The sequence below is a fragment of the Trifolium pratense genome, linkage group LG6 (assembly GCF_020283565.1).
Source record: "Trifolium pratense cultivar HEN17-A07 linkage group LG6, ARS_RC_1.1, whole genome shotgun sequence".
Taxonomy (NCBI): domain Eukaryota; kingdom Viridiplantae; phylum Streptophyta; class Magnoliopsida; order Fabales; family Fabaceae; genus Trifolium; species Trifolium pratense.
The window spans coordinates 11732377-11745120 of NC_060064.1; the positions used below are offsets into that span (position 1 = coordinate 11732377).

The window sequence follows — 12744 nt, forward strand, 5'->3', positions numbered from 1 at the left end:
GTGTCCGCCTCTCCAATGTTGAGGATAGGTGGCGGTGATCTTTTGACCCTGATGGGTGCTTCTCAGTTAAAAGTGCATATGAGTCAATTTCTAAGGAGTTAGTGGGTGGCCCAATTTTACCGCCGTATCAAGTTTCGATCTTTAAAAAGATTTGGATAGCCCGGCCCCTTCTAAGGTGATGACTTTCTCGTGGCAACTCCTCTATAACCGTGTGCCTATGAAAGAGAACCTTCGCTTAAGAGGAATCCTTCCTCTTGAAAGTAGTAGCAATTGTGTTTGGTGTCCGGATATAGGCGAATCTTCTTCCCATTTGTTCCTCCATTGTAAGGTGGCTCTAGTTGTGTGCTATGAGATTTTCAAGTGACTTGGTGTGGTTATTATTATACCGCCAAACCTTTGTCTCCTTTTCGATTGTTTCTAATCAAGTTTGCTATTAAAATAAAAAATAAAAAATCAAGGAAAATTAAGATAAGTTAAAATAAGAGTAAGATGATTTAGATCAATTATTGTTCCCAAAGATAAAGATGAATATGTATGATTGCTGACTTGCTGTCACGTTACACTTAATTCTGCCTATTTTTGCCAACATTTGGTCAATCATAGCTAACAACTTCTATAACATTTGCCTTAATAATTCCCAAACTATAAAAGGGCACCTAATCCGTAACTTAATTTACATAAAACCATCCCTCATTTTTTTATATACAATGATTAATTAACTAGTATATGATAGAGCCACAATAGAAGATTGTGCCTAACTTGTTGACTCATTGTAGCATCCAAAAGTTTCATCAATGGCTCAAACACCATCATAGTGACCACCATAAGTTATATGAGCTCTGCTCAGTGGAACACCCCTAGCTGCTGCAAATGCTTCATTCAATTTTGTTGCATGTTGTACCACTTGCTTAATCCTCTGCAATTACAATTCAATATTCAAGCATCATAATCAATTATTGGAACCTAGTCCATTTTAACTATTCAAGAATAATTAAAAAATGCACACTTATCCAAAGTAAACAACCCATTTTTTCTATAACATTATTACAAATCAAATGACTCAAATGACAGGATTGACTCTGCCATCACAATCCTATACTTTTTAAATATGTCCTAAAACTAAAATTGTTTTTAATATAGAGTCTTTAGACTTGTAAATAAATTTTCATTAAAAAAAAGACCCACATAGTTTTCTTAATAATTCATAATTAAGTCCTTAAATTTTTAAATAACTTGTAATTGGGTCCCTAAATTGAAAGACATAACTATAAATCATTTCAATATTAAGAATTCAATAAAAGTTGTTTAGTTAGGGACCTAGTTACAAAATATTAAAAATTTCAAAAGACTCAAAATTTAAAATAATTTTAATCCATAGACCTATTTAACTTTTTTCAACTACAAACATTACTATGTTTTGAGTGGGAACCTAATTCAAATTCTTTAAGCAAACATAGTTAGGAGAAAAAATCTCCTATAAAAGATTCATTGAATAATTGATGTACCTGATCTATAATCAGTTATTCAATGAATCTGAAAAATAAATTTTTATGAATAAATGAGATCGGAAAGAGTATCAGCAAAATCGGCTGATAATATAATAAACAATAAAAAATAAAATGTTTGAGACATTTACTGACCTTGTCATCAGTGTAGATTTGGAACCTAATCTTTTGATCCAGCTGAAGTTTGTTGTTCTTTTGCTGACTTCCAAAGAACAAGACACAGATTGTGGCAGCAGCAACACCAAAAGAACAAATAGCTCCAACACCTGTCAAACTCCATTTCCAAAAGTTAAAACCAACATTCATGTCCTCTCCTTCTTTCTCATCATAGTACATAATTTCTTTCTCCAAGTTCTTCATTCTAGGTGATGTCATAATCTCCATTTCACCATCAAGTGGAGAAAACAATCCTCTACCACTACTAGTACTAGACTTTGGTGACTCTAATTTCATGTCAACAATTTTGTTTTCTTTCATTTGAAAGAAAACTTGTGAAACACTGTCTTGATCGGGCTCCTCTGTCGACAGAGGAACTTTGATTTTTTCGGTGTTTCCTTTCACCAACTCTTCATTTGGAATGTTTTCAAATTTGGGTTCTAATTGAATTGGAACATGGATAAGTAGTTTTGGAACTTTTGGTGATTCAATTTCAATGGTTTTTGATGATTTTGGGGAGGTGCAAAAGTAATCTTTGTCATAGATACTTGATGATGAGTTTGAGAATGAGTTTCTGTTTCCTGAGAAAATCTGTTTCTCATCACCATTAAAAAAGCTTTCATCAGAAAGGATAACCCACTCATTAATATCCATCTTCACAAGGATTCTTTGTGATCTGAATCTTGATCTGTAAGAGTGATCAAAAGAAAAGATGGTTTATATAGGGAGGTACTAATAGCAACAAAAAAAAAAAGAGAAAAGCTTTTTGAATACTATGTGTTGGTTTGTGAATCAAAATTGGTGGCTTTTTTGTGTTGAATTATAAGAGCTAGCAAGATCTAAGCCATCATTAAGGTGTTGTTTTTGTTGGTATTATAACGTGGAGACTAAATTTTTGTGTCATTTGTAGTTTTGTACATGGTTTGAGTGTGTGTTAATCCATCTTAAAGATGACAAATTGAGGAATCAATTTAGTGGGTCCTACCCACCTAGCTAGCAGGATAACCTCCACGCTAGGAATTAGGAATCTTCTTGTAGGTTTTGTATTTCTTTTGTTGGTGATTTTATTAATAAAGTGGTAGTATCCGAGTCAGATGAAATGACATAAATCTTTTTTAGTTTAACTACGGTAATGAGTTGAAAACTTGGTTCGAGCTTAAACATCGTTAAAATTTTTAGAGAGAGTTTGTCACCTATTTGAGTTTTATAAGGTTTGAGAGATTAGTTTTTGCAGTTGCGCTTAGAAGATATCCAGTTTAAAAAAGTGTTAGTTAAATAATTAATTATGAATATTGTTAGCTTTGGATAAAAGTGAGTTTTGAATTGATGGTAAGTGAATATGGGATTGGGATGAGATGAGTTATGATCAAGTTTTCTAAGCCAAAAGTACAAGAGTAGTGGTCAAGCTAACAAAAGATTATATCTTTTTATGTTATTGGTGTATATCATGGTATGGTGATTTTTTAATTGGAGGATGGTGGTTTTCTTTGACTACTAAAGAAAAGAAAAGATTCTTTTGTTTACTTTTGAGTTTTAAATCAATCTGTTTACTGAGTAGAGAATAGAGATGGAGTGGAGGATGGAGAGATTGTCGGTTGCTTGTTGGAGTGTGGTCTTGATGATATTGATGGGTTGTGATTGTGAGGTGTTGTAGAAGACTATATACAAGAAGGACCTCTACATACACGGATCAAGATTGCATGCAATCATACGGTCAAAGTAAATCTGGTTGTCCGGTTATAATCAAACATTTTAGATTGAAAGAAAATTTGATTGAACTATATGACTACTTTAAATCTGGACCGTCTGATCTTAATTTTTTTTTTTTTTAAGGATATTGTTTAATCTTAGTTGAATGATCTGATCTATCATAACTGCAATCCAAATCCCTCCGGACACAAGTGTCCATAATTGGTATAATTGAGGATGTCCTCTTTTCACATTTATGGGATACTTGATCATTGATTATAACATATATGGTTAAGGCTTATTATTGTTGTGTTTGTTTTTCTTTAATTTGGTTGAAAGAAAATTTTAGATTGAAAGAAAATTTGATCCAAGTTTTAAATCTGAACCATCTAAATTTAATTGGATGGTCTGATCTGACTTGACTTCATGCGATCCAAATTCATTCGATAATTGGTATAATTGAGGATGTCATCTTTTAACACTCTCTTTTATGGGATACTTTTTTTTTGACGCATTTTTATGGGATACTTGAACATTGATATAGCATACACATACTATATGGGTAAAGCTTATTGCTTTGTTTGTTTTTCATTAATTTGGTTTAGTTTGGATTTTGTGAGAAAATATCATAAAAATTGAACAAGTCTATGCGCCATATAATCATCAACATATATGTTGGCCTCACGATAAATATGAACCATATGAATCTCCCAATAGTTCCAACTAGATACAACTAATTAGCTCTAATTTATGTCCCATCTATATATTGAATTTGGAGAATAATATATAGTTCTAAATTTCAAAACTAAAATTTTGTTGGCCACCATTGACTAAAGTCTAAATACTAAACTATCATTGGATGAAATGAAAGACTTGGAATTTTAGCCATTTCTCGGAGTCATTAGGCTACTCAACTCCTGAGCTGTAGTTGCCACTCAACCCATAATTGATTAATTGGTGATGATAAAGGATTTTGAAAAATAAAATCATATGAAAAAAGTTTGACTCTGTTTTAGCTTAATAATAATAATGTGAGTGGAAAGTTTAGTTAGTGATAATGAATCAATAACCAAAAGTCATTAGTCATAATATGCACACCATTTTGTGTTTGCCCTGTTCCTAATGATAGAAATAAAATGAAAAATATTCCAACACAGTAACTCTCAATGAGAAATTCTCTGACAAATGACAATGATCTCTAGCAATAGAGAAAAAAAGGACATCGTCTTATATGAAGCATCCTATTATTTACATTCCATACCATATGGCAATACAGAAGACGATATTTTTAAGTAACGTTGTACGAGTGAAATGAGTCTTTTATCATATACAAGATCATTTTCACATTTGGATCGATAAGTGACACAATTATTAAATGACATGTCATATAACATATTAATTCAATGGTAAAATTTATTAATAAATGGTAAAAATAAATTTGTATATGGTGAAAAATTTGTCTTACTTGTACATGTTAGACAAGACTTTTGTCTAATGTATGCACAAACAGAAATGGCTTACGCTATGAGCAAGTGTGTTTTATACCATTGAATTAATAAGTCATATCGTATTTTATGTTTTTCAATTATATAATTTATTGATCTAATAGTAAAAACCAACTTGTACATAATATAAAATATGCCTCACTTATACACCATTTTGCAATTGCAGAGAGTTTTGCTATGTTTATCCTTCTTTAAAAGTGTGTAAACATTACTAATAACCGAAACAAGAATCTAATGTATATTAACATACATCAGCTAGTTTCTTACGGAATGGGCTATTAGCAACAAATTAGCTGGTTTTTACCGAACGGTAATTAAGATTGATTTTGTTGAGTGTGGAGCACTGATACATCATACATGCACTTCCACTCTTCTTGCAAGTTATTCCCTTCTTTATGTCTCCAATCTCCATTATTAGTAAAACTATATTCATATTTTTGTTATTACAAAATTGTTGGGTTTTAAATATGAGTGGTTAAATCTCACATCGACTATGTATAAAAAAAAATGTTGAATTTATGAAAGAAGTGACTCATTAACCTAATACCTTAAGATTTTAGGTTGGGATGTGACGTCTCCCTCTCTTGAATATCCTAGAACATTGGGCCTGATGCTTTTTCCAAGCTTCTTCGAACTCCTCAACAAGTGGTGTTAGAGCTAGGGGTGCTCGCGGTTCGGTTTGGATCGGTTTTGAGGCAAAAACTCATTCGATCCAAAAATAAATTCGTTTGCGGTTTGGTTCGGTTTTGGATGACAAATAAAAAAAATCCGATCCAATCCGATCCAATATTATGCGGTTTAATTTGGATCGGTTTTTGGATATCCAAATTATAAATTGTAATTTTTTTTAATAAATATAAATATTATAAAAAACGCTACAAAATAATAGTTTGATATTTTTGACAAAATAAATATTAAGTTCGATGTAAAATATAACATATAATATGTTGAAAATTAATATTTTGGAATGACAATTACCAATTATATTCGAAACATATAAAAAGTAAAATAAAATAGATTAAATTAAACTAACATATAGTATTAAGAAAATTTAAAATGAAAAAAAAGAGTTAATGCAATATATATATATATATATATATATATATATATATATATTTATACTAATAAAAAGATAAATAAATATTAAAATATATGTATGCGGTTTGGTTCGGTTTGGATCGGTTTTAAGAAATCAATCCGAAATCCGATCCAATCCAGCGGTTTTCACAAAAGAACATCCAAACACATCCAAAAAACTTCGGTTTTTTGTGGTTTTTGGTTTTTTTGGATCGATTTTCGGTTTTTATTTGGATTGGTTTGGATTTGAGCACCCCTAGTTAGAGCTTGTGTATAAAAAAAGAACGAGAATGTATTATGAATTTTCTAAAAAATTGTATTGGTATAAACATATTAATTTTACATAAGAAAAGAATAATGGATAAAATACCCCCATTTATAGATGTTTTCTCTCCCCATCTCCCGTGAATCTTTTATACCCCCAATATTCCAATTTTGCCCTTGTAGAAAAATTCGGTTCGTAGAAACCGAATTTTTACTAGTGCAAATTCAGAGTAAATTTCGGGTTTTAGAAACCGAAATTTGTTTTTCAGGCAAAAAAAAACTTCGGTTTCTACGAACCGAAGTTTTTTCAAGAGCAAAATTGGAAATTCAAGGAAATAAAAGATTCACGGGGGGTGGGGAGAGAAAACATCCCATTTATATGCAGACTGGATAGAAAACAGGCTTAGAGAGGCCCAACAAGACAATGAAGGCCCAAACTAAAATGAAAGCCCATTAATAAACTACTACTAAAAATCGCTATGGTTGCGTTTGTTTTAGCTTTTTTTTTAATTAAACTATCATAACAATTATTTTTAAAAATACAAAGAAAAAAATTAATTTTTTTAAAGTTAAAACAAACACACTCTATATTTTATGTTATTATTTGAGATGCTCTCGGAGCACTCGTTAAAAAGTTTAAAAAGGAGATAAAAGAAAAATTTTGTGTTAAAAGAACTTTAAACTTTTATAATATAAGATAATTACATATAATAAAAGACAAGCGGATAACAAGCTGCTCTGCTAATCTTTTTTGAATGACAAAATCAATCCTCTTAAATACAACATCAGTAGGCCTTGCCCTAGGAGACACAACATTACTATGCATTTTCCTTTGAAGTCTTTGTAGAGGATTTACACTCTTCGGTGCTAGGAAGCCAAAATTGTCAAAACGTAAATGGTATAAAAACACGTTTATTGTTAAAATACTTTTTTTTTTATATTTATTTTTATGTTTGATCACTTTTCTTGAAGCGGCTTTGAGAGTTGTTTGTCCATAGAAAAACCCCAATCCCACAAGTGGGGAAAATCACAGTAAAGTCCACACAAGTACATGTTTCTCTCATATCTATCTGTACACCAGAATATTTGCCGGCCTAAGTGTAGTATCTATTGGCCTAACCGTTGATCTCTCCTCATGTGAATCAATCAAAAAGTTCACACCCATCTCTTCACAATACTCTCACGCACTTGATACATCAACAAGCATCCTTGAGTAACAATATTATTAAAGATAATATTTTAATACCTTGAGTAACAATCCCATTAAAGAGTTAGTAAAAAAAAATTACCATGTGGAGAATTGACTTATTTTTATGAGATGAAAGCAAGAGGAAGGTATAGTCTATTCTTTTGTTGGTTTTGCCCAACGGCAGGGCATATAATAAACTTTTCCAACTTGAAACTAGGCTCACACTTTAACATAATTTCATGTCATTAGTCTAGCCAAATGCAAGATGAGGCACTGCTGAAGAAAGAATGAATCTATCTAACCATGACAAATTGTATATGAACCCCCAAATATGCATGTTGCTTACAGCAAAAGAAACAAGTTTGTTCTCTATCAAAGTCACTGGATGTAGGTACGTATGAGCTCTAATAATGACATTGTTGTTGTTTCTCTATTTTAAGTTTTTTTATATTGGAGTAAGAATGCACTTATGGTGTTTGATGAAAAACTTCAAAAGAGCTAGCTACACATTTTGGAACAATGTTTAAATTTATTATACAACAAAACTATGATCTAACACTAGCTTCTTGTACAGCTTTTTTCCACTTGGTTGATTAAGTTAAGCCTCTACTGCTTCAAATGCAGTAATGTATGTGGCAATTCTAGTTGTAGTGGGAGCAGACATGGCCAAACAACCAATCACTGTGAGATCTAATCTTCCTAATGTAATACAAAATATGCCAACAAGTTAGTCCAATTCAAAGTACAGAGTTGCATGGACAAAAAGATTCTGGTTACTGGTTCTTTAAACTGATCATCTTCAACAATACCAGTACTAGATTCTGTTATGATTATTTTTCTGATATTTTTACTTATTTTGGTAGGAGGGCTAAGACTAAGAGCATGGCCAAAAAAATAGGCAAGTACCTTCCACTATGCCACACCATGCACATTTTATTATAAGGTATACTTTTAAAATTATTGTTGAGCAATTCACATGTTTATACTTTTTATTTCTACTAAACCCTTATTATGGAATTTTCTTTTATTTCTTAACCAACCCCAAATTGGAATATTTCTTAATCCAATGGTGCAATATAATAAAGAACATTGTGTAGCTTTAAGGAAACCATAATCTTCGTCCACTAATGATGCTTAAAGTGGGAAAAGTAAAAAACAAAAATTCATCACTAATTTTCAGTAAGCATACAAGAAAGCACTGTAATAAATCAATGATTGCAAACATAAGGCCACACATCACAATTGATTTTTTCTTATTGACTGGACATCACAATTGATTCAAATCTATAGTTAACTTTAATTCACTTAAATTTTTCTCATCCCTGTTAATTTTTTAATCCTAATTTAACAACTGTAACTATTGATCAATTATTATGAGATTGAGAGTGTTACCTATCAGTGAAGTAATAAATAGTATGTTTCTTCTTCTATCAAAAAAATAGTATGTTTCTTCATTCAAAAAATAACAGGTAAGTCAGATATTTTTCAATTAAGCACACAACTAAGATTGTTTAGAGATATTTTTCAATTAAGCACACAATTAATACTTTTAATTAAGATATTTTTCAGAAAAGCAAGTCAACATACAGCTGTGACAGGATCAAACAAAAAATGGGTTACTAAAGTAACAGATTATACTGTCATGGATCCTAGTTTATGCGATGATTCCGATGAAGATTAGACGACTCGTATTCTGACATGTATTTTAAATAAATTTGGTAAAGTAATAATATGATTTGTCCGATCTTTATCCAACCGTCGAGATTCCTTGATAGCATGATTGTATGCTTTTTCCCTAACAAGACTAAGGTAAGATAGTTACTGATGCATAATGAATTTAGATATTTGAGGAATGAAGAAGAAGAGATATATCTTGGTGTCTCATTGATGTGCCATGAGTCATGACATGAAATGAAATAACAACAAACAAGACAAGGATGTATGCACCCACAGGAAAGTTAGAGAAGTATGGTCCCTTTCAACCCCACATATTACTTATTACTACTAATCAACAAAACTTTGTCATTAATTAAAAAAATTAATCAACTGTTAAATTAATTAAAAGCATGTAACCGTTTGACTTTTTTAGCCTTCACTTATTGTGAGTTTCTGTCATCATCATATTATAAACCTCAAAGACAGAAATTAAATATCAAAGATTCTTCTTTGCTGATTTTTTTACTCTCCTTTCCACTTTCCTCCTCCTTGTAATTTTATTTGTAGCATAGAGAGAAGATGAGAGAGATAATAAGTATTCATATTGGACAAGCTGGAATTCAAGTGGGAAATTCATGTTGGGAGCTTTATTGTCTTGAGCATGGAATTCAACCTGATGGCTTGATGCCTAGGTACACTTTTTTTATATGATCATTGTTGTTTTCTGGTATTGTTTACATGAATTTTGTAGTGGATTGTGTTTGTGTATTATTATGAAATTGGTTTGACTTTTTTAGTCTTCTGCTGTTGGTTTTATTCATTTATCAGAATCAATTTGTTTCCTTTGAATATAAGAAAGCTCAATTTAGTAGATTTTCAATTTGATTATCTTGCTTAGTTAGATGCAATCCTCAAAGTTTTTATCTTTCCTTTTAGTTCTTTCTTGGATTTTTCTATTTTTGGTGTTTTCGTTTGTGGGGTCTTTTGAAAGCTTTTGGCTTGAATAAAAAATATGAAATTTGATCATGTTCTATTCATTTCTTAATTAATACGTTTCCTCCATTTTTATTGTCATGCACTCATGGCTGTTAAGAATAATATTGACATGCAAAAAAGAGTTAATAAATAGTTCACATATATGATTGATTTTAAGTTAATAATTCAAATTGAGATAAGGGATTTCATGAACTCCCTCTTTTCATTAATGAAAAATAAGAAGCACAAAAGGGGGATACGTTTTGAATTACATTGGCTTGAAATTTTGATCTGATTAACAGAATTAAGGTATTTCGATGCTACTTTTCTAGATATTGTATAAACACTCATTAACTCATAGGATTGTTTAGGCACAAATATGCTAATTTCTCTATCTACTTGCATTGCAGTGATACCTCACCTGGTGTAGCACGCGACGCATTCAACACCTTCTTCAGTGAGACCGGATCTGGAAAGCATGTGCCAAGAGCCATATTTGTTGATCTGGAACCTACTGTTATCGATGAAGTAAGAACTGGTCCTTACAGACAACTCTTTCACCCTGAGCAATTAATTTCCGGCAAGGAGGATGCTGCTAATAATTTTGCAAGGGGACACTACACCAGTAAGCCAATTTCTAATGCAGTTCAAATTATCTATTTTTCTTCTTCACTTTTTAGCTTGACAGTGGCCATTTATTGTGGATCTGTTATGTAGTTGGAAGAGAAATTGTTGAACTATGCCTCGATCGTATCCGAAAATTAGCAGACAGTTGCACTGGATTGCAAGGATTCTTGGTATTCAGTGCTGTTGGTGGAGGTACTGGTTCTGGTTTGGGATCATTACTTTTGGAACGATTGTCTGTAGATTATGGCAAAAAGTCTAAACTCGGCTTTACCATCTATCCTTCTCCTCAGGTATTAAAAATGAAGACAAAATGAACTGTTTGTGAAGCATCAAACATTTGTTCCTATCTCATTAATTTGTTGCTTTACATTATTCTTTGATTTTTTGGTTTTCTTAATTCAAGTTTTATGCTTTTCTTATTAACTGTTTTTAACATGCAGGTATCTACTGCAGTTGTTGAACCTTACAACAGTGTTCTTTCCACGCATTCACTTCTTGAGCACACTGATGTGGTTGTACTTTTGGACAATGAAGCAATATATGATATATGCAAAAAATCATTAGATATAGAAAGGCCAACTTACACCAACTTGAACCGTTTGATTTCTCAAATTATCTCTTCCTTGACCACTTCCTTGAGATTTGACGGTGCAATCAACGTGGATATTACCGAGTTCCAGACAAACCTGGTTCCATATCCTCGTATTCATTTCATGCTTTCGTCTTATGCTCCTGTAATATCCGCTGCGAAGGCCTACCATGAGCAGATATCAGTTCCTGAGATCACCAACTCGGTTTTTGAGCCGTCAAGTATGATGGCTAAGTGTGATCCTAGACATGGAAAGTACATGGCGTGCTGCCTTATGTATCGTGGAGATGTTGTGCCTAAAGATGTGAATGCAGCAGTTTCAAATATCAAAACAAAGAGAACAGTTCAGTTTGTTGACTGGTAATTAGACTTGGACTTCTTGGATTATCACATTCTGAGTGACAATTTAGATTATGTTCCTTGAAAGTGATTTAGTTAAACTTGCCTAGAATGATCAAAATGCTGAAATTATTCAATTTTGCATGACAATATAATTGCTCTATTCTTATAGGGGACATAATAAATTCTTTGTAATATGATTGAGCTGTAAGCACAGAGCAAACTTTTCTTTCGCCTTTTACTAAAAATCAATATGATTGAGTGATTTTGGTGACTAATTTCAGGTGTCCAACTGGTTTCAAGTGTGGTATAAATTACCAGCCACCAACTGTAGTACCGGGAGGTGATCTTGCCAAGGTGATGCGCGCGGTTTGTATGATAAGCAACAATACAGCTGTTGCCGAGGTTTTCTCTCGCATTGATCATAAATTTGATCTCATGTATGCTAAGAGGGCATTTGTACATTGGTATGTTGGTGAAGGAATGGAAGAAGGTGAATTTTCAGAAGCCAGAGAGGATCTTGCCGCGCTTGAAAAGGACTATGAAGAAGTTGGAGCTGAAGGTGAAGCTGGTGATGATGATGATGTTGATGACTACTGAAACCTTTCATCAATCCTTCATCATCAACTCTCTTCTTTTTACCGTCTCTTGTATCTCTGGCTGTGTAATAAGTATTGCTCTTGTGTCCATTATTTTTTAGCATCTTTTTGTTGTGTGCGCTTTGTACTTGTGAATGTTTCAAGTTAAGAAAATGTTGAGAAATATTTTTTCATCATGAACTTTGTTGTTACTTAAGAAAAATGAGATGTTGTTTCATGTTTTGCAGTAGAGATGTACTAATAATATTAATAAAACATAATAAAAAAAGAAGAGTTAATTATATTTTTAGTACCTATGAAAATTACATTTTTGTTCTTAGCCCTTGTGTTGTCTTGTACCTACTTTTTAATCCCTAAAATTTTTACGGATTTATAATTTGTAGGGTTTAAAAAGTGGATACAGGACTAAACAAAATTTGACAGAAAAATTGGCTAGGCTGTTTTCCTTCCAAGGAAGGGTAGTTAGACTTAGGATAGAGTTTGGTGATAAACTATTATAAGGTCTACCTTTGAATCTTTCAATATATAGCAACCACAGTTCATGTGTTTCAACAAAACCATAGATGGTAGTGCT

The 12744-nt window shown here is 32.1% G+C and overlaps 2 protein-coding genes across 2 annotated transcripts; one reads left to right on the plus strand and one right to left on the minus strand.

The window, feature by feature from the left end:
- Positions 1–503: 503 nt before the first annotated feature.
- LOC123890092 lies at positions 504–2659 on the minus strand. Its single transcript, XM_045939634.1, has 2 exons — positions 1641–2659; positions 504–916 (listed from the first exon to the last, which is right to left on the minus strand). Exons 1-2 carry the CDS (start codon positions 2313–2315, stop codon positions 800–802), a joined length of 792 nt encoding a protein of 263 aa, XP_045795590.1. The 5' UTR covers positions 2316–2659; the 3' UTR covers positions 504–799.
- A 6543-nt stretch (positions 2660–9202) lies between these two features.
- LOC123890093 (tubulin alpha-5 chain-like) lies at positions 9203–12346 on the plus strand. The gene is made up of 6 exons (XM_045939635.1): positions 9203–9351; positions 9609–9733; positions 10427–10641; positions 10734–10933; positions 11084–11592; positions 11856–12346. The coding sequence occupies exons 2-6, from the start codon at positions 9621–9623 to the stop codon at positions 12169–12171; spliced, it is 1353 nt and encodes a 450-aa protein (XP_045795591.1). The 5' UTR covers positions 9203–9351; positions 9609–9620; the 3' UTR covers positions 12172–12346.
- The last annotated feature ends 398 nt before the right edge of the window (positions 12347–12744 follow it).